A 22,700-nucleotide genomic window follows, 5' to 3' on the forward strand; every position below is an offset into this window, starting at 1 on the left:
CCTGTTAAACACCCAGGTGTTGCTGGATGCTGGCCGTACAATACGACTGATTCTTCAGAGGTACACTGATACCTAGTAGGGGTCACAGATGTGTTCCGTGAAATGAAGTGAGCACACACACCACAATGGGCGCAGTACAGTTGACTGTTGTACTTGCTGTCTTAGTTCATCGTCTTTCTACCACACTTAACGCATCTGCTGCACCAAGCTCTGTAACTTGGATTCTGGTTATATGAGATGCCGCAGATCATTAGAGATAACTCGCCCTATAGTTTTACCCTTGAGGTAATTCCTTTGGAGTGAATTAGGTGTTAGTAACATACTGATATTTGTATACACTGGCGGTGGGAGGTGGGGGAATGGCATCAGCACTGATAGCAGTTTATGGCTTTATCATTTAGAAACACTGTAATTCACAGTGAGATGCTTGTTAAACCACCTCTTTTTTCAGTCATGTTTTAACTTCTGGCACTATGGTTTCCCTGTTTTATAGAAACTAGAAAAACTGCTTTTGGAATTATTTCCACGGTGAAGAAGCCTCGGTCATCAGAAGCAGATGATGATGCTCTTCCGGCCTGCAAGAAAGCCAAGTGTGAGGGCTGAAGGGAGCCACCAGCCTCTGCCAACACTGTCTTCTTCCATTGGTTGGTTCATCAGCTGCAACAGAAACGAAACCTTCATATGATTCACTGTTTTCACTTGGAGCTACGTATCAGTAGTCTATAAGAACAGTCTTATATTCAAGCCATGAAAATAGCAAAACCTAGTGAAGCATTTAAGAAACAAAAAAGACTGCCCCCTTAATGAATTTAGGTATATTTTAGAAGAAAAGCGAAGACTAGTTTATTTATCCTTTGTGTTACGGGTAAAGAGCAGGTATGATTGAGTAAGATGTTGTATGTGTTTCAAGAGACTCTTTAAAAATGTTTCCTGTTCATTTAAAAATTCATGCGCTTTAGCTTTACTTGCTATACGTGGCTTACTGTTTCTTAATTTTACTACTCAAAAAGTGGTTATTTTGAACACTATTGAAACATATTTTAAGGGGTTGGCTTTTAGTTGATCTCTTCTTATTTTAAGCCTCTCTTTCACTATATTCATCAAGTCAAAGTCCTTTGTAAAAGGAATTGCTATAAAATTTGTGGCAGGAAAGAGAAAGTGCACACAAAGTCGTACTTGGCCGCTTCCTTTGCTGCTGCTTACCTCTGTGATGTCCTTGCAGTGGGATGTCTCTCAGTTGGAAGCCCGTAAAAACCTAACATCGATTTTTCTAATAGCTGTATTACAGATATCAAAGCACTGGACTCAACCAACTTTGAAAGTAATTTTTTTTAATAGCAGGATCATATTAAATAGAGGTAGCTTTTTATTTTGCAGATACCTGCATTTATGCTATATTGATATAAAGTAAAATTGTTTAAATGAGAAAAAGAACACTGCTCTGAGAGTCAAAAGGTAATTTTAAAAAGAGAAAGCTTTACACCAGACTCACTTACAAATTTAGATGCTTAAAGAAAATATTACTAAAGAGAAATCACCGTAACCAGGTGAGATTTATTCTAGGATTATAAGAATATTTCCATTCTTTTTAATGCACTATACTTTGTCATATTAATAGGTCAAATGAGAAAAATCAAAATTGTTTTAATAGATGCCAGTAAGACACTTGCTAAAATTTAAAATCCACTCCTGATTTAAAACAAAAAAAAAACAATAAAAACCCTTGACAAAGTACAAGTGGAAGAATATTTCACATGTACATGTATATGTTCACTTATATTTATATACTGTGTATATTTAGCATCATGATTCTAAAAGTAAAGCATTTTTGACTTCCACTTCAGCAGTTTGGTGGATTAGACTACTCCATTCCCTCCATAAAACTGATGGCCACTGCTGCTGAATCCTCGCACCGAGAGTCTGCCACTTCCTTGAGTGCCAGCTTCCTTCTGCCTTCACCCCACTTGGATTCACCAAAAGTTAGGTGTGTGTTTATTCACAAGCCTGTTTACACCATTGTGTTTAGCGTTGTAAAGTTATATAAGTTAATTTAAAATTATGAAAACTGATGAACTAAGAGAGGCCAAAAAAAAAGAATTCCCAGGAAAATGGATGCTTTCAAAAAGTTTGAAAAAGAAGAGTCATTAAAAACAACTGTCAAAGTAGCTGTGAGCAGGACAACTAAGATTTGGAAGAGATCCAGTAGAAATTCTGCACTGTGATATGCTAGAGTCTTTGAGTTCTCTCTTTTTTTTTTTAAATTGAGGTAACATTGTTTATAACATTAAGTTTTATGTGTACAACATTATATTTCAACTTCTGTGTACACTGCAGCTTGCAACCAAAAGTTTAGTTTCCATCCATCGCCATATGGTTGATGCCCTCCTTGCTCATTTTGCTCTCCCCTCATCCATCTTTCCCTCTGGTAACAACTACTCTGTTCTCTTTATCAGTGTTTTTTTTGTTTCATTTAGTTAGTTTTTTTTTTTATTATTATTCCACTTAAGAGTAGAGTCATACAGTATTTGTCTTTCTCCATCTGACTTATGTCACTTAGCATAATACCTTTGAGGTCCCTCTGTGATGTCACAAATGGCAAGGTTTCATCTTATTTTATAGTTGAGTAGTATTCTGTTTTATATAGAGAGAGAGAAAGAGAGAGAGTAAATAATGCTGCAATGAACATGAGTGCATATATCTTTACAAATTTTAGTTTTTGTTGTCTTTGGATAAATTCCCAGAAGTGAAATAGCTGGGTCATAGGGTAGTTCTTAATATTTGGAAGACTCTCCATAGTGTTTTCCCTAGTGACTGTACCAATTTACATTCCTACCAGTGGTGTGTGAAGGTTCCCTTTCTCCACATCCTGTCTATAACATTTGTTATTTCTTGCCTTTTTGATAATAGCCATTTTAACAGTCTAACAGGAATGACATAGGTCTGAGCAGTATCTTCCTGTGTATGTCTCTTCAGGCAAGGGAAACAAAAACTAAAAAGCCACACAGCAAAAGGAACCATCAAAGAAACGAAAAGACAACCTACTGAATAGGCAAAGATATTTTTAAATTTGATAAGAGGTTTATGTCCAAAATATATAAAGAACTCATATAACTCAACAATAAAAAACCAAATAACCTGATTAAAAAATGGGCAGAGAATCTAAATAGACATTTTTCTGAAGAAGATGTATAGATGGCCAACAGGCACATGAAAAGATGCTCAACATCACTAATTATGCAAATCAAAACTAAATAAGATCTCACTTTTCTTTCTTCTTTAAAGAGACTGGAGCTCAGGAAAGAACTGTAGCTCTCCCATCAGTGGAGCCACACTTCCAAGAATAGGCTTTGACCTTTCTTTAAAAGATTGGCACGTGAGTGTACATTTATATATTTTAAACTTAAAAAATGTTTAAGGGGATAATGTTCAACTTTTTTTCATGTCCCACTTTAATCTACTTTTTCAGACAACTGACTATACAGTGCCTCCATTTGTACCAGACAGAGTATTGAGGACTTTCATGTTATATTAGAAAAGAGGTGAAGTTAGGGCACTTGTGAGTCTTGAAAAACTCAAGAAAAGCAACCGGGAAAAGACACACAGGTGCTTCTTAGTTCGTCACATTTGTTGTGTATTTGCAGTTGTGCCTGATGAGAGGCTTATCCTGTGGTCCAGGATGGGAGGCCATGATGGCTGGTCACCAGTGAGGAGGACGAGAAGGTTTCCTTTTAAGGTGTGCTTTTGCTAGAACATGAGCCACTGTGGGTTTAGTTGTAACAAGATAACAATACCTTTAATAAAAGTTCAGCAAGGTGGTCAGTTATAAAATAAATACACAAAAGCCAGTAGTTGTCATTAACAGCAACTTGTTATAGAATACCATTTTTAAAAGATAGCCCTGTTCATAAAGACATATATTACCAAGAAATGTTTGGGACCTCTATGAAGAAAACACTAAATGAAAATTATATGGGTAATTAAGGAAGACTGGAATACATGATGGGAGACATTCTATTTCCTTGGATAAAGAGACATTGTACATCAAATTCTCCCCCAAATTAATCTGTGAATTTAACATCCAAAACAAAGTATCTCTGTATTTTTGTTTGCTGTGTATACGTTTCATTTTTAGTCTGGTATTTTGAAAGAAAAAAATACGAGAATAACTGGGAAATTTTGTAGAAAAACAGTGGAAGGGACTTGTAGTGCTGAATATTGCAGAGTCCAACAGAACTCTAGTAACTAAAACAGTGTATAATTGGTGCAGAGATCCAATCAGTGAAAGAGTTGGGAGTCCAGAACCACTCTAGTTTCAGGAGGAAGTGATGGGTTGTTCAGTAAGTGGTGCTGGAACAGCTGGTCATGCAGCGGGAGAGGCAGTACAGCACACCAGTGACGTGCAGACTGATGGCACACTGCCTGCGTTCGAGTCCCAGCTTGCCAGTACTTTGTACCTGTGATCTTGGACAAATTACGTAACCTCGCTGTGCCTCGCCTCCTTCATCTAGTCTCCCTATAGCATTATTGCAAGGATTAGGTAGATTAAAATCTGTAGAAGACTCAGAGCAGGACTGTCATGTAGAATGTACCTATTAAATATTGGCTAGTCGATCATTTAGAGGCAAAAAAAGGTCTAATCCCTATCTTTTACCCCGTACACTCTCATAGTTAGTAAATTGAAGTGGATTAAAGATCTTTTTAAAAACTTAAAAAAAAAAAAAGCTTGGTTTGGTCATCAAAGCCAGAAAACATAAAACCTTGATCAATTTGTCTATAAAAGGGTAATGTTGGAAAAGTGCAAACAGCTAGGAAGGTACATTTGCGATGCATATTCCAGAGAGATTCCAGAGATCCTTAGCTTTTTAAAAGGCATTGTTTTTAAAAAACAAATACACAGCATGACAAATACTGCTGGTGTCCACTCAGATCTTTTTACCAGTCCGGTGTACCCGTCCCCCAGCTGCTGCAGCTATTGGGTACTGATGGTTTATCGTCACCCTCCCCCAGAGGATTGTCCTGGGCTGATTGATGGCAGCTTACCCAGAGATGCCTGGGAAGTTTTACCTGGACCCCTGGAGTTTGGCCCGTGGCAAATGCCTGATGCGCAGGGTATTACTGCCCGCCTTCTGGCCTCTGTGGTGCAGTTTATGCTCCTGAGAACCTCATGGGATTAGGTTTAGGTGAGACTTCTCCCAAAACCACATTTCTGCCTCTTTTCTTCTCCTGCTCTGTCCTGTTTCCCTCAGTCCCTTATAGAGCTCTCTCAAGAAATCACTTGCACAAGAATCCTCATTTCAAGTGCTGCTTCCAGGGAACCTGACTTAATAGAAAATTGAGCAAAGAAGGTTGACCCAGAAAAATGCTCAGTAAACCTGAAGATGCTGAACTTTTTTAGTGATCGGGGAAATCGTCAAAAATACATCTCTTTTGCTGATTGGGTTGAAAAAAATAAAAGATTTATAAAGATTGTGGGGAAAGGCAGTAACATACTGTGGAAGGGATAATTTGATACCAACCTCATAGATATTTCTATAAGTGTATTTCTTGAAATAACTGGGTAGGTGTAAAGGATGCATGGATAAGGCTAGTCATTGCAACAATATTTAAAATGGGGAAATGGAAGCAACCTGAATGCCCAGTAATGACTGAATTGGTTAAATGATCCATTGTACATTGAAACATAAGACTACCATTTATAAAGATGTCTGGAATAAGTTGTTCACTGGAAAACAAAGTAATAAAATTAAATGTACAGTGCTTGTATGTAATGTGCACAGAAATAATCAAAGTGCCATGAAATTAGGATGATTATTGATGTTTCCTTTCTTCATTATTCCTTTCCATAATTGGCTTAATACTTAATAAGTATGTTACTTGTTCAAAGGGAGAGGAGATTTTTTCATTTGGTGGGTAAAGGCAGTATGATAGACGTTAGGACACAGAGGGAAAAATACAACAGGAACACACTTGAGGCTAATAGAGGCTAAGTCAGGGTCAGGGATGGCTTCCAAGGGGAAGTACAGCTAACCTGAAGGGGAGGACTGAGGGGAGGTTACACGGTGGGATGGGGTGGGGTGGGGTGGGAGGAGGAGCCTTCCAGGGAAGCTGACACAGTATGTAAGAACAAAAGCAAGCGTCTGCATTTTCTGAGGAGCTGAAAAGTCAGTAGAGTTGGAATTTCACATTTAGCTAGAAGACAGTGAGATATAGATGAGAATAAAGAGTCCGATTTCGAGAATTTTAGAGACCGTTAAGGTGTTTTTTATTTCATCCTGAGGGAAGTGGGAAGCCATTGAAACATTTTGAAGAGGAGAATGACTACTAGATTTGCATTTTAGAAAAATCACTCTGCCCACAACTTGAGGAACAGACTGCAGGGAAGTAAGCTGGGGGCATTTGAGAAATCCTGGAGATGTCGTGGTGCTCTGAACTCGGAGAGTGGCCCCGAGGGTAGGAGGAAATGGACAGATTACACTACTACTTAGTAGTATGCTGGTAAGGAGTCTTGGTGGTTGACTGAAAGGGGTGAGGCAAAGGGCAAGTCAAGAACAACTCCTAAGAGTCTCTGTTGGCCAATAGGACGTTCCCTTCAATGAGAAAAGAACACAAGAGACAGACTATGGGCACAGAGCTGGCTCAGGTGGGAAGACAAGGAACTTATAAAAGTTGATCGTCCACCTGTGTGATGGAAACTTGAAGGTTTTGCCCGACACCTTAGCTTTTCCATTGGCAGAGGTAACTGAGTTGGCTTTGTTATAATGGAACTTATTCCACGTTGGTTCTCATGCCCTCTACCTCTGTCCTAGTGCAAGTCTTTATATGCAGCAGCACAAAAGTGTTTTAACCCCTTCCTTTCTTCTCTTCCTTACCTTCCAGCTCTTGTGGTGAAGGGGACTTGCCAAAGACATAAAGAGAAAACTTGGCCACGTAACAACACACGTGTTAACACGTTACGCTAGGGGAGACATCAGTACTAGCAAGGGAGGCGTTGCCTGTGTTGTAGGTACTTTACCTGGAAGAAGTGGAAGGACCCTGGGCCGTAAGGATCTGATGAGAGCTAGGACCCTAGAGAGAGGGCTGGGGGGATGTGGCTGGGTGGAGATAACAGAGAATGAAGCTCCTGATGCTCCTAGGAGGTGGACTCTACAGATTGTTAGGATCCTGGATGGAAAATATTTCGAGCCATCCTCGCAACTCCATGACCAGCTAACTGGAAGACCATCTGCTTATGAATTGTGCCTCTCTGCCTTCTTAACGTGTTAGAGGCAGAGCTAAGAGGTTATGAATATTATCCTGTCTAGAGTGAGTTTGCGGGGAGGGGTACCAGGGCTAGTGTTTCACATTGGCCTTCATACATTGCCTCAAGTGCTCAACTTTTCCCATAACCTTGCCCTTTTCTGCGTTCTCTCTGCTGCCTGGAACACTGTGCTTGGAAAACTTCAGTGTATCCTTCAGACTCCTCTGAAAGGTCCCTACCTCAAAGAAGGCTTTATAGAAATCCACACCCCCTCCCCGTCAAATGATGGAGCTCCCCAGCTTAGACTGCACTCTGTACTTTTTACTTCCTTGTACTTACCACATGTTGTTACTGTATATATTTATTTCTGTGATTATTTCTTTAATATTCATCTCTTCCAGGAAGGTAGGGCAGGGACAGTTTTTCTCATCACAGGTCTTAGTACCTGTCCCAGCATATGACAACAAAAAAGCTCCCCTTGGAGTTTATCAGTCATTGGCCAGGTTTGCTCGTGGGTGGCCTTTGACACTACCAGCCAGTGTTTACAATAATTATTAAACCTCAGGTGAGTGAAGCCCTGATGGGAATGGTTGGAGCACCTTAACTTGCAGTAATTATTCTGGCCACCAAGGGTCTCTTTCTTCCCATCTGGGAGCCAAAAGAGCTTGAACTCTCCTGTGTGTATGGTTTTTTGCAGCCTTGCTGTTCAGTGTGGCTGGGGTATACCACTTCTGCATCACCTGGAGGCTGTTAGAAATGCAGACTCTCAGGCCCCACCCTCACTGGAGGAATCAGAATCTGCATTTTAACAAGCTCCCCAGATGATCTGTGTTATGCATGAAATACTGAGAGGTGCTGTTCAGTAGGACATTCCTAATCTGAAAAACTTGAAAGACAAAGAAAAACCCCATCTAAATGTCATTTTCACTTGGTTCTGTCCCACTATAATGAAAGAAGTAAAGAGGTTTAGAATTTGCTTTTATTATGAATATAAAATGTACGTACAACATAATATACATTTACACATTTACAATTCGCAGTTAATTTTCATCTCTTTTGAGCAAACTCAGTTCTGCCTGGCCCAGTGGCCCGCTCCTTGCACTGCTCTCCACTTACACTCAACACTTTCTCTTCACCTTGGTACGTACAGCACGCGACTTGCTGAGAAATACAGGCCCAGGCGTCAGATGGCCGGCTTTACTGTCCTCGCAGAGTCACTTCCATCTGCTTCCTTTCCTGTCACTGCAGGCCTTCCATGGCCTCACACTCCCACACTAAAACTGAGGGGAAAAGAAGGCTGCAATAACCCCCTTTGTCTTTCAAAAACCCCTTGAAACATCTTACGGGTGACCCCTAAGTAGGCGCTGGCAGCGTTGCTGGTTAACACGGCTTAAGAACTATCCATAGGAAGGCTCTGATGTATTACATACACACTAAGCTTGTTCGTAAATGGACGATCAGGAAGGGTCTGAATACCAGTGGTCTTGAAGTAAATAAATAAATAAATAAACGAGAATAAATACAATTAGAGTGAGTTTCACTAAGGGAGACGGCACGCTCTCTATCCCTGTGCTTTCTCAAACCATCACCGGGTGCAGCTTTACCACAGGTGGATAAACAGAAACAGGATTTCATGACGAGTGGCTCTTTGGGGCGGTGCTTTCAAATTGCCGGGGAAGAGCACCCCGATGGGGGAGTCTGTCGTTTTTCTCAGAAGGTCGCTATGCGAGAGGCTTTGTAGGAGTTCTCTTTGAGGCTGTCAAATATTGCTTTGGTTCCGTTCTGCCAGTGTAGCACCAGGTCCATCGGGGTCTTCCCAGCCTAATCAAAATAGAGGAAGAAATGTGACTTACCGATGGGAGATGTCTAGAAATTCACCTCTTCTGTGTGTGCGCGCGCGCGTTTAATGAGGTAATGGATAGATGTATGTTATTGGAGTGTTTCAGGAATCCCATGATGAGTGATTTGCAGCTTATATTCAAACCAGCCCTTCACTGTTTCTCAAGGGAATGCTTTTGGTATTTCAGATTAACAATGTTTTTTTTTCCTGTGAGACTATCCCAGGTACTGGTAAAAATCTTAGTCCCTAGACACTAATGGCACGGGTTAAGCCAAGTCACTTTGAAATTCAAAAAAAATGCCTCTGTGCATGTCCAGTATCCTGCAAAATGAGCATGAGGAGGTAGCAGTATTCTTCTTGATCGAGAACCAGTTCCTGTCAATGTGGAAATTGATTCCTAATGGATAAAAACTGGTGGTAGAGCTGCTTCAACATCTTAGGTTAAATACGCAGGTACTGCCCCAGGGGATAGATTTTTCACAACTGCTCAGAAGTTACATTGAGCTCTCCCAGGAAATTTATTTTCTTGGAGGTGATATCCAAGAATGCTGTATGAATAAATAATTTTTGAGACCAACCTTTTTTTTTTTTACCTTATGCAAATGCCTCAAGATATTTACAAAAATTAAAACTATGTCACCTCTCAATTCTTGTCTTTAAAATGAGAGGTCCTAAAATTTTCTATCTCTTCATTCAGAAGTCTCTCTCTATCCCAGAGATTGCAGACTGGCAGCTTTGAGATGCAGATCAGTCTAGAGACCTGTTTTGGCCCAAACAGAACTTAGACTGTTTTTTAAAGTTGGAATTCGTTCGCAATCTTTAGAAATTAAGAGATTTTCCCAACTGGATTTATGATCTCTGAAAAAATTGGACCACTTGGCAGCACAATACCAACAGAGGACCGGCTGGAGAAGGCCCAGTGCCTTTAAGTTCTGTGCAGGCAGCCCACAGCCACTATTTAAGGCATTCGTGTGATCTCCCTGGCCCCTGTGTGTATTTGAGTTAGTGGCCCTGCAACTTTTATTTTGAACTCACCTTGTAGCATCTTTCTTGAGGAACACTCATCAACAGATATGAAGACAGAGTTTTGGACAACAGAGTAATGTATTGTTTGTTGTTTCCAGTTCCCTTCAAGATGCTATCCAGTAGCTTAGAGGCCTTTTTTGGAACATCCATCCATTGAGTCAATGGCATTAGTAGTTCCACAACCCTTATACTGGCATCTAACTGATAATTCAGAGCCATGAGCCCTATTTCTATATTTTGGGCTATTCCATGAATTCCTGGAACCCTTACCTGGCTGCATACACAGACTCCCCAAATCTGTATGCTGTTTATCTCTGTGGGTAGTGTCTCACTGCCTGAGGGGGAAAAAATCATTTTCTGCAGCTTTGAGGATTTCATTGAATCTACTCTTTCTGCTGATTTGTTTAAATTATTTGATAAAACCAATCCAAATTATCAAGGATGAGAAGACCCTACTGTTAACGCTTTCCCACCTGAAGAAGTCTCTGTTTATTGCATTTATTTTCTGTTCTTGTCACCAGGATAGGTTTTTGGTGGGATTTTTTTGGGTGGTAAAGTAGTTCTCTCAGTCTCATAGGAACACAGTAAGAGGAAGAAATTATTCACAGTATAAGATGACAGTGTAGGAAAGACTTCCTTCTTTGTAAAGTGATTCTCCAAAAGCTTCTTTCAAATTTCTTCTTCAGTACTTTACACTCATTCCTCCCAGTGACAATTTCAAAGTTTATATTAGATGATGCTTGTCTGGGAATTGGGACCATGAGGACGATTTGGTTATATTCTCTGGCTTACAGATGAAGCTACGTTAATACATACTTGTAAATGGAACTTATACAAGCATCTTTGGGGCCTAAATATAGGAAATTATTTTGAGGGATATGCAGATAAACCAAAGTGGAGAATGAGTAGAAATTATCTCAGTAATATAGGCAAAAGCATGGCTCTCCTTGGAAGAAAGTGGTAGCATGCAATACTGTTGTGAAGAGAGGACTGTTCAGAAATACTTGAATTAGATATTGATAAATTTGAGTTCCTTGGCCCTTGGCTGCGTTGACCACTGTGGGATTTTCAACAATTTCAGGAATGGTGGGTGTCTTTATTCCTGACTACCCCAGGCCTTGCTTAGCCAGAGATGGCCAAGGTGGGCTGTGCTCATGTCTGTGAAGGTGGACAGTTTGGCCAACTTTTATTTCCGAGGCCAAATTTCAAAAGAATTACTAGATGCTGTATTAGGCACTGAGTGACAGAAGTCATTGTGGCTTCCCCTGAGCCCTTGCCAAGGTTAGCAGTGTCCTTATGGGAATGAACAGGGGCATTTAAACCCTCGAAAGACCCCTAAAATACTACCTACTGTTGTAAGACTCTTCAAGTATGTGAGATCTACTTTTGTTCTCTAGGAAACCCGCAAGTAGGGCCCCTGGTTTGAGTACTTACACAGTTCTTGACATTGAGGTCGGCACCATACATGATCAGGAGTCGGATCAGCTTGTACCGATTCAGTCTCACGGCGTCGTGCAGGGGGGTATCTCCTTCCTAGAGAAGCAGAGTCAACAGGCTGAAGGTGGGCCTGAGGCCAGCAAGTGGGTCCACAGGGATGTCTGACTCGGGCAGTGATTCCAAAAAAATGACGAGTGAAGCTTTAGGAGGCTGAACTTGGCCAGGCTACTCACCCGGTCTTTGGCGTTGAGGTCCGCCTCACACGCGATGAGATGCTCCGCGCACTCGTAGTGGCCGGTCCTCACTGCCACGTGCAGTGCTGTGCTGAGCAGCTGTGGAATTGAAGAGCCTGCTCAGCCCCTGGGCTTGAGGACAGAAGCTGTCCCAGACCCCCCAAGAAAGTGGGGAAGTGCAGAAGGGATGGGGAGTGGGGAAGGGGAGAGGGACCAGGAGAAATACCTTATCCCGGGCATTGATTTTTGCTCCTTTGTTCAGCAACAGTTTTAAGACATCCAGGTTTCCTCCACGGCTTGCCCAGTGGATGGCTGTGGATTCAAGCTAAACCAGGAAGGTAACAGGACATGACTTAATATAAAGAAGAAACTGGTCAAAGGAATTAGTACTTTGTTTCTAAAGCTCAAGAACACAGGCTTGCTAGAGCATCCGTGGTAACACTGGACTGTCCTCGTCTAGGTTGCCAATTTTAACTTTCGTAGTTGAAGGCTGTTGCCATATGTTTTGGGCAAACTCTTAAGTGTGTGAATGTGGGTATATGCACTCCTATGTGCATATCTGGGCGCGTGTTTGCATCATTAGGAGGCTCTTAATAACCCTAATAAATGTTTTTCAAAGAGAATAAGAACTACAGTTTCTTGAGAATTCCCTCGGGCCGACAGAGTGTCACATACTCCAGATGTGTTGATCCAGCAACACTGTGATGTGGGTCTTACTGTGCTCATTTTGCAGGTGAGAAATACAAGGCTCCAAAATATTCAGATTTCTTTCCCAAGGAAGCACAGCTAGTAAGTGGCAGAAGAGATAGTCAACCCCACATCTGCCTGGAACTTTTAGCAGTTTCACCAAATATACTCAAAAGTTCTAGACATGTATTTTCGAATTCTGGCGGAATGAAAGTAGTCCCTTCCAAAAGATAGGAATCTGGATCTGACACCTCTTCCCCACGTCCCTTTTGTTTTTCCCTCATCTTTTGCTGGTTCTCTGCTGTCTCCTGTGCTATCACTCCCTCTGTACCCACCCTGACTCTCATCCCTTGTGGTCACTGCTTACTCATAGGAGCTCTGTTTGGTATATCCCTGGCCCTCCAAATCCTGTACTCATGAATTTTTCTGTCTTTCTTTGCAAACTTTATATTTTGTTTCTTGTTTCTCTGTGTTTATTTCTTTTGGGTTAAATTTTGACCAAGTCCTTTGGACTCTTCCAATCCCTTTTCTACTTTGCTATCAAGTCAAATTGAGCTGTATTTAAATAAAGAAAGCATTTCCCCAGCTCAAGCTTCTGTTCATAAAGTATGCTGTGTTCTGGTCTTTGTAGAAATCACAGTGGTTGAATTATTGAGATCTGAATAGCAATTACTTTCCATAGATGCAGTTTATTTTGTAGGCAGTCTAGCCCCAAATCTCACTGATGGCAATCAGTATCTATCATAGGGTATGCAGCTAGAGAATTCTGAGATGTTGCTAGCAGCCAAGGGGCCAGGAGCAGACTGCCGTGGATGATGGAAGGACAGGGATGCTGAAAGACAAGTGGTGACTGTCTTACTTCTCATTGATGCTACTGGCTTGATAATGACCCAACACTTCAATGAGGAGATTGAATTCTGTCCAACAGCTTTCACTTCCTTCTTTTCCCTGGAAATACTCCCCTCCTTTTCAGTATGTATGGAAAATACTTTCCACATGACCTAGTCCTATCTCCCTTCCTATGGAGAAATGAACTTCTGCCTAATGCTCTCAGATCCATTTTCATTCCACTAGGCCCAGTTTTTCATCATAAGTTTTCTCAAGCTTCGTATAGTCTACTTATTTTGGCTCATTTCCAAACAAATATATTTACCATGTCACGGAATTCAATCTGGGCTCCAGCTTCCATTAGCTTCTCCACGATTGCCAAATGTCCTTCTAAGCATGCTCTATGAAGAGCTGTCCGTTTATACTGTGAGAACAGAGATTTAAGAGACAGAGAGCAATGCGTATATAAAAATGAGCATAAATCCTTTCTATGGTATGAAACTGGGGACGCTGCTGACCTAACTGATAGAAACTTGAGTGCTTCTTTAAGAATTAGAAATGTCAAATTTACCAAAATTGGAGACTAGAACAATTATTCTGAAACTGAGATCTGCGTTGCCTGCAATATACATCTCTAAGAGCTGAGAGGTCTACCTCGAGGCAAGTGAACGTAAAAAGATTCAAACCACCTAAATGCTGACATTTCCCTTTCTTGTGCGCCCTCCTGGTTTGTGTAGTATTTGACATGCCGTACAGGCAGTTTTCCATCTGAGACTGTTGCTAGGTTGAATATCAAAAAGTATTCAGTTTCATTTTTAAGGAAATGGGAGACATTTTTAGTTCATCATCAGAAATGGTTCCCCATTTCAATTCATGAGGGAGAACCTACAAAAAGGATTAGTGGTTGCTGGTAAACTGGCTTCCTGTAAATGGATTAATAGGCTATTTGTGCTGGAATAACGTTAGTCGTCATTTCACTCCTGTGTCCTCTCTTTTCCAATAAGGAAACTAAGGTCCAGAAAATGCACATTGGCTGCTAAAAATCAAATAGGCAGGTAGTGATGGAGCTGGCACTTGGACTGCATCTGCAGATGCTCTGTGTAGAGCTGATGGATTTGAGTCCAATCAAAAATAATATATTTCTCCAATGGCGACTCATTGGTCCTGCCTTATTAAAAGTCTCTCCCAAAGGTCTAAAAATTAAAGACACACTGAAAAAATCAGCCAGCAGTAGATGAGAGTGCAAAAAAGAATGCCATCCGTAGCACTAATCCAGCATTTTCTTTTTTTGGACCACTGCACTCTCCTGTTATGCGCCTGGCATGTGTGGCAACAGCTGGGAAGACTGTTTCAGGTGGATTGATTTTTGGCACCATATTAGCAAGGCTGCAGGAAAGCGTAAGAAACACGCAGTTAATGATCTGGCCTTTGCAATGCTTTGCATAAGCCTTACCTCATCACAGACATCTGGATTGTTCTTGTCTGACAAGAATTTTTCTACTACTGGCAGTTTATTCTCCAGGGCAGCCTTCAGAAACCTAGATACATCCACAGGTTCTGTCTAAAGCCAAAAAAAAAAAAAAAAAAAAAAAAAAATAGTGTGAGAGTTACCATGAGCTCTCCAACATTCAGTCAACACCCCAACCCCTCCCCGATACTTATTCCCCCATTAGCATCACACTGATGTTTAAGACTACAAAACCAAGCAGCCCTTACGATGATTTCCGGTTCTGGTTCCTTCACAATGGGAACTTTCGCTTTCCTGTATTTTTTCCTTTTCTTCAGTTGAATGATGATTTCCAGATCTTCTAAATTTTCAAGCTTTGATCTTTGTTCTAGTTTTTTCTTCTTGAGCTAAAAAAGAAATCCAGTTTCAAAATACCAGGTGTGAGTTCTACTGACAAGCATTCTGGTTGTGTCTAAACAAAATTGACAAGGTCTGAGATAAGTATGTGAATAGTTTGAGCAAAAAAATAAGAAATTTAAAATAAATCTTCAGCTTTGATTTAGTGATTTCTTATTCAAGTATTTAGGGATCTAATTGTTCAGCTAATTGCCTCATCTTAGCTTCTCTTGCTTGTGGCATCAGCTTTTAATTGGAGATAGGATCTAGTCTCTACGTGATAATTTTGTAATTATTTCCATAAACAAACCCCAGATTTCTGTAGAATTTTTTAACATGCTCATGAAATTTTTTTTTTTATCCAAAAGGCTCTAATAATAAGTTTTAAGGTCTAAAATATCAATGCCAGTGTCTTTCAGGTGGCCCACGAAGCAGGGCTCATGAAACAGACTGTCCTGGGACTATAGTTAACTAATGCATATTTTATCTGTGGTTAGTAAGTAATGAAAATTCACCCAGCAGCGTATTTTGTCAACACAGAAAGCAGCCACAGTCAAACAATGATCCATGGACCACAAACCACATTATTGGGAAAAGAAGGCTCCCTTGCCTGGGATTAAGTAGACAGTATGAGACGTCAGAAGTTCACTGGACGTGTTTCTCTTTCCAAGTCTTTCAGTTAGAACATGGTCATAAAATATTCAATGATTGTTTCAGAATCCAGAGTTCATAGTTTTGCCAAAGAATCATTTATAACCTGTCCAATGGAAGTTGTCTCCTTATGAGTTAGAATTTGGTAAACAAACATCTTTGGAATAACCAATTTTGTTTCTCTCTCTTCTCCTTCCTGCCTGGCACCTCCATCCCTTACTCCATTCCGAACGTCCTACTAGTGAATTTCATGCAAAGTTCTTACCTCTGCCTCTCGCTCTTTCTCAATTTTCCACTGTTGCTCCCCCAGGCTCACAAAGTGGGCTGGAAGTGTTTTCAGGTCCTCTTGTTTCTCTAAAGTAACAGCCGCTTCATACTGTCCATCTCTGAAATCCTCAGGAAGGAACTCCCCAGTCTCCCCACTGCCATTCTTCTTCCCTGTTACCTGCAAGGGAAGAAGACCGCAGGGTGAAAAGTAGCAGGGCTGGTCCTGGGGTCACTCTGCACAGAGGATGCTGCAGGAGGCCCCTGGTCCTCTCTCCCTGGTGACAGTGGCCTCTAGGCGGCACACGCTTGGATCTCAGACTGCGATGCATTGCAGCAGTATTCCAGGATCCCTTCAGATGCTCGTCCCAGTCTCTTGGTTAAATCAAGGTTTAGGTTAGGTTTATCTATTTGAATCTACTTTTAACCCGCTTTATTACATTTCTCCTAGGAAAATCACAACCCCTTTCCTTCCCCGGCCCTGCCAATTATTTAAAAGTCTTTTCATTTTAGGTACTTTTGATTATCCCTTGCCTTGGGTTGTAATTCCCAGACATATATTCTTGCCAGAAAACTTCTCCCCTAGGGCATTTTGATAACTGCATGTCATCCCACCCTTGTCTTAAAACCAAAGGAGAAGATATCAATAGGAAATATATAGAGAATTCATTCCTGCCAGCTCCATTTTTCCAAGTTCACTTATTTCATCACATAAACCAACCATTTTCCACATAGGACATTTTCAGAGTACTGGTGCATTATGCCTGAAAGGAAAGGGCATTGCAATTTTCAAATAAAAATCAAGGCTGAACCATTTTTCACTGCATAAAAATAACGGGTTTTACATACCAGCTCTTCTACTTTCAGGACCATCATGTCGACCTGAAGTTTGTATGTTTTTCTCCTGGGGGATGAACCCTTGAGTCGGTGCTGGGGAGCCCCTCCACTCCAGTCAGCTTATATAGCTCGGGCCGGGTGAGATAATCTTCCAACCTGGGAACCCAAGTAACACCCCTACCCCCCTCCCCCGTGGCCAACTCAGAGGCAGGTGAATTTTCATTCCAGACTCAGTGTCTGGGAAGCAGGAGAGGGAGGGGATGACAAGTAACCCCACTGAATATGTGAATCAGGAAGAAATGTGAGAGGGGCCATTCCTTTGGCCGTGACCGCACCGCTCAGCAATGCAAGTCATCCTATTTATCAAGAAGCCAGGGGACAGCTGTCTGTTGATATTGCACCACACCGCTGCTCCTTTTCCTTCTTTGTCAGCTTTCATATGACTCACCCTATCAAGAAAACGTAAATGCCCTGCATATCACACCCCCAGTAATATCTTTCTGATAACCAGACTTATCAACACGTCACTTGGGGGAAGTGTGGCTTCGGGACATCCTATTCCCATGGGTAAACAGGCCGAGAGGAGAGGATCCGGGTCCTAATGGCCCTTGTCTATATCTGTTTGGAATTCTCTGGAGTGATGTCTGGGACTAAAAAGGCCCCATGACATGCCACCTTACCATCATTATAAGAAATTGAAAGCATTCGGGAATGCACTTTTATTTTATGGTGTCACAGGCCATAATTAGCCCATGACATGCTTCCTGTCTTCTCAAACAGCATACTTACTGCAGCAAATTTTATTCAAAAAGTTTCCAAAATGTCCCGAGATAGATTCTGTGAGACCAGTTATTGGTAACGGGGTCCAACCCTGATTAAGTCACAGAGCCAATGTTCTCAGGTACTGTGGTAAGAGACTCACCTGTGGGAGCTCGTCAAAAGCTCACATCCCTGGGCCCCACTCCAGGGCATTCTGAGTCCAGGTACCATGGGTCCGAGGAGTTTTTTTGTTTGTTTTTTTTTTCCAGAGCACTCAGATAATTCTGACACATCAAGGTTTGAGAAGGGTTGCCAGAGGAGCAAAGAGCTTGTCTTTGGGGAGGGGTAAAAAAACACCTCTGGGATGTTTAATTATGTACCAATATTTAGGTCTCTAGAGTTCAAGGAGAAACAGGGAGTACTATCTCCAAAGCTGTTGAAAACCTTTTTTTTTTTTTTTTTTTCAGTACGAGAAAGGAGGGGAGAGTGAGGAAGGGAGTCTGAGTGGGGGAGTCTGTTAATTATGTTGCCCTTTCTGTTTCTATCACTCCGTCAGAGGTACCCACTCAACAAACAAGGCTGCCTTTCTCTTATTCCCCCTCGAACTGATCAGCCTGTGGTTGCTTTTTCTGGAACTTTCAGAATGAGACATGGACCACCCCACCTCCCACAAAACCTAAGTGCTGGCAAAGAGGGGCCCTCCCACCAGCTCCGGCGTCTGTTCCAGTCTCCTATGTTCTAACCCAAGAGGGCTTTTCCTTAAAGTTAAGGTCCTGGGGGTTTTCTTGAGGTGAAGACGGCTATTGCTGTTTTCATTGGTCTCTTTAAGTAAGAAGTGGCCACTTAAGCTTTTCCTACCATTTCTTACACCTTTTTGTTCCAGGCCTGACCCAAACTGAGGGGAGCCTTAGGAGATATCTTTGAGCAAGGGTCATGAGTTGTTTAAGCATGTTGGATATAGAAGCCCAGAGCTGTTGGTGCCCTCTGAGTTCAGACAAGACCAATGATTTCATCTTGCAGAGAGGATGCTGCGGCACAGAAACCTTAAGTCACTGGCTGCAGACACATAGCTAGTTAGTGGAGGCTAAGTTGGAGAATTTTGATTCCATTCAACAGAAACAGAATCACTGAGGCCAGAGCAGGTGTCCCAAGGCAGTTGCTACCTAGACCCACTGAGGGTTGAACCAAAACTGATTAAACGGCTCTTCTATGTTCAAATCCCCTCAAAGAATGCAAGTGGAAGTGGGTGGATTGGCTCAACACACCCACTCCTCCCTGTAGTCATGTGATCATCCCCTCAAACCTGGCTGGTGCTGTGCAGGAGGCGTTAAGAAGTCTTAAAGAAGGCTTTGCAGAGGATGACCCTTGGGTGGAATGGGCTGAAAGTAGAGAAAGGAGCAAGCCGGCCAGATTCTCGGGGGTCCCCAGACAAGGAAAATCACTGCCAGCCTGTCCACTCCCCCTTTCCTATGTTGATCCCGTTTGTCATTATAAACATGAGAGGATTTGCTTTTCAGAAAGAGATTCTAGAAATGTTTAGCTCCCTAACAACACCCAAGACAAGATTGTGTTTTCAAATCATTCTTATTCATCAAAATTGAGAACCCAACTTCTCAACTAGAGAAGAATTCTCTGTCACTTGTTTTTAAGGAGTTTCTTTCCCATAAAATTTCACTGAGAGGGTATGTTCTGAAATGTGTATATTTGGCTTGGTCATAGCCTCAAACTAGGCATAACCTTGCCTTACTAAGATGAATTAAGGCAACCAAGCTGCACGTTGGTTCTAGAATCATTTAGCAACCCAGGGTCAACTATCTATGGCCAGAATGAGCAAGGGAATGGTCCCTGAGCTTTGCCAGAGTTCCCTCGTGAGCCTTTTCCCCTTCCTCTCAGGATTTATGCATTTTGATGAGAACAGTATTATCACCCTGTTTACAGGAAGAGGAAGTGAGAGGCAGAGAAGCAGGGCCTAAGGCACTTAACTGCTGTCACCCAGGGTTTGAGAGACGTGCCCAGACACCCCCAGGGCTTGTGTGCCATAGCTCGGCTCCAAGGACAGTGTTATCTCTCCAAGTTTTAGGTCATTGTACTCTTCCTCTGACTTTTTATTTTTACTATTTTTTCTTGACTATGTAAGTGATATATAAATACATTGTTAAGAATTAAAACAACACAAAGAGAATGTGGCTTAGTTGCAGTGTTACTGAGTGTTGGAGTATTTAATTTTTTTCCACTTGATAACGTCTCTTATCAACCGTCTTCTACCAGCACAAAGTCGGTCTCATTATCTTAAACAACTACAAGGATTTGTGTGTGTGGACGTACCATTGCTTATTTAACCATTCTCCTATTTATGGCCGTGTAGGTTGTTTTTGAAAAGAGTCACTTTTATTTGCTACAATCCAAGGTATTTTATAAGCACATAAAAGGTTATTGTTATGAACACTCCTTGTCCTTAGAACCCCCACCTTGCTACTAAAAGGAAGGACTCCACGAACTGTAGCCAGATTCCAACTTGGAAGCCACCCTGCTCTGTTGCTGTACTTGTAATTGCTCATTTTACCATCCCTCCTAATCGCCGTCCTTGTCCCAGCTGCTGCTCACTGCTCTTGGCTCAGAGAAATAGCTGACTTTGCCTCACCAGGAATCCAAGGATCCCTACAGCCAAGCCAAGGCTCAGTTACACAGTTGAAAATACCAAAGGGAGGTCATAAAACTGAAGCAAACAAGGTTCAAGTTTGTTTCCCCTCCCCTGCCAACAAGGGATGGAATCACCTGTATTAGAAAAGCCACAGGTCCTGGGGACATTTTGAGCTGGGTGGTGGCATCTGCCTTCATCTCCTCTCAAAGGACAAAGTCAAGACCCGAGTCCTGTTCCCAGGGCTCTGGACAGAAAGTGCATGCACAAAAAATTTTAAAAACAAATAAATAAAAAAAAAAAAACAGAAAAGGCATGCACATTGATATAATCAACCCAGTACAAGCTGCCCTTTTGCAGATATTGGTGGCCTCCCTTGGTAGAGGTAGGTGAAAACTAGAAGTCTTTCCACCACACCTTACAGCAGGTGCCTTGCTATAGTAAATAATTGTCTCCACCCATATTCTGCCCCACATACAAGGTCGTGTCAGCCAGCAGGTACACACAGCCACATGCCTGTCCTGTAGGACTCAATGAAGCGGCCTCTGTCCATTTAGATCTTGGGACAGTGCCTGGCATAAAAGGTTCGCCTGAGGCAAATGAAACCATTCTTTTCTAGCCAAACCGCATATCCCAAATCCTCCTTTCAATGACAAACAGTTTGTAGCATTTCTAATGCTAATTAACAAATAATCCTCTAGTACTAATTAGATAGTTAAAGTGCTTGGGTATCTGGAGTGTGAGCAGCTCGTTAGTATCTTTCAAATGCTAACTAACTACAGCAATGGTAATTTTCCAGTTAGTGTACCTCAGAAGTGAGCTAAACTTCCCTAGGGTGGTGGTACTCAGGACTGGGTGCATCTTAGAATTGTCTGTGAAGCTTTTAAAAGATGCTGATTCCCCAGCTTCAGTCCAGTCAAGTGAAATCTGAATCTTTGCTTTTAATGTCCAGGCATTGGCATAGAAAACAAACAAACAAACAAACAAACACCTTTCCAGTTGATTCTAATTTCCCCCCAGCACTGAGAATACCACTTCAGGGTATAGATTTAAAAGAATATGTACGTAACTATATATACATATATTCTTGAAGATGTGGGAGGAGGTCAAGCCATCCTTACCCTAGTCTCAGAATTCTGACTGTGAAAGACTCTGCCTTTCCTAAGAGTATGGGAAACACACACACACACACACACACACACACACACACACACACACACAAGATGTACTCATTTGATATTTATTTGGCCCTATTATGTGTCAGGTATTTTTCTAAGGCTGAGATATACCAATGCTCACAAGAGACAAACTCTCCTTCCTTTGTGGAGTTCTCTGTTTTACTGTTATGTAAGGAAAACTGCAGGCAGTATAACATGCTTCTTTGGCCACAAGGCCAAGGAAGGTCAAGGAAGGCGTCAGTCGTGTATGAAGTTGTGAAGGATGAAGGGTGTGGGATGGGGAATTAGGGAACCTGGCTTTTAAACCCAGCTCTGCCTGGGGCTAACTGAGTCCTTTCAACAACTCCAGTTATCAAAGAAGAGCTTTGAACAAAATGATCCTGGGCCCCTAAAGTTTTATTAAAGTCTCAAAACCACCAAATCAAAAGATAGAAATAAACATTCATTAACTGCAGCATCACATGTGGACAGCAGAGTTAATTCTCCAGAGCCTCTAAAACAGAAAATGGCTCATGAAGCCTTCATGAGCCCAGTGTATTTCAACCATTTTTAAGACATGCCCCACTTGATAAATATAAAAATCTCACACCTTCTGTTAACGAGAATAGAAATGTCAAGATCAACTGGGGGCCCATACCAGTGAAAGAAATGGTAATTTTGAATATGCTTTTCCAGACTTCCCTAGGCCTTAGAAATTTTGGTAAGGCTCTTTCCCTCCTTCTTCCCCTCTGAGAATCTCTGCCTGGGTTCTTGTTTTACTGAGTCCATGCAGAAAAAGTATCAATAAATGGGAAGAGCTGTCAGTGACTTTTTAATAAAATTCTTATTTCCCCAAACAATATGTTCTCTTTTAGGCTTCTGCACTAATTCCTGTAGTTTTAGTAAGGCAGAGCCTTTCACGATCAACATTCTGAGACAGTGATCAGATAAGTGGACTGCCTATTATAACTCTGAGAAGAATGGATATGTGGGAGAATCAGCTAATGTGAACGCATAATGATTCCCCCTCCTGCCCCCAAACTTTCTCAAAAGCCAAACTGACTTCATGAGATGAAATTGTACTGAATGGACAGTGGGATGATGGAGAGTTTGCATTGAAGTGGTTTTTGAAAAAGAAGGCTGATTGTCATAGTAACGCTCTGAAAAGATTTTGAGGCAACTTTAGAATTACTTCACATCCAGTTATATAGGACATCCACTCGGGGTGAGAGATAAGTGCTTTCTGTGACTACAAATGTATAA

At 41.6% G+C, this 22,700-nt stretch overlaps 2 protein-coding genes across 3 annotated transcripts in view; one reads left to right on the forward strand and one right to left on the reverse strand.

Moving 5' to 3' along the window:
- Nucleotides 1-5,802, forward strand: part of RPP30 (ribonuclease P/MRP subunit p30) — a 31,227-nt gene extending 25,425 nt beyond the window's left edge. The window contains exons 11-12 of one of the 2 annotated variants that reach the window (XM_064488207.1): nt 494-644; nt 1,845-5,802. In XM_064488207.1, the coding sequence (XP_064344277.1) occupies nt 494-603 (110 nt within the window). In that variant the 3' untranslated portion in view covers nt 604-644; nt 1,845-5,802. Of the gene's footprint in view, nt 1-493 lie in introns of both variants that reach the window. The other variant, XM_010974278.3, reaches the window with a different exon arrangement.
- A 2,396-nt stretch (nt 5,803-8,198) lies between these two features.
- On the reverse strand, nt 8,199-17,001 carry ANKRD1 (ankyrin repeat domain 1). The gene is made up of 9 exons (XM_010974279.3): nt 16,896-17,001; nt 16,048-16,227; nt 15,005-15,142; nt 14,742-14,849; nt 13,614-13,712; nt 12,000-12,098; nt 11,774-11,872; nt 11,538-11,636; nt 8,199-9,058 (listed from the first exon to the last, which is right to left on the reverse strand). The coding sequence occupies exons 1-9, from the start codon at nt 16,920-16,922 to the stop codon at nt 8,948-8,950; spliced, it is 960 nt and encodes a 319-aa protein (XP_010972581.1). The 5' UTR covers nt 16,923-17,001; the 3' UTR covers nt 8,199-8,947.
- Between the last annotated feature and the right edge of the window lie 5,699 nt (nt 17,002-22,700).

Source organism: Camelus dromedarius, chromosome 8, assembly GCF_036321535.1.
Source record: "Camelus dromedarius isolate mCamDro1 chromosome 8, mCamDro1.pat, whole genome shotgun sequence".
In the NCBI taxonomy this organism is placed as follows: Eukaryota; Metazoa; Chordata; class Mammalia; order Artiodactyla; family Camelidae; genus Camelus; species Camelus dromedarius.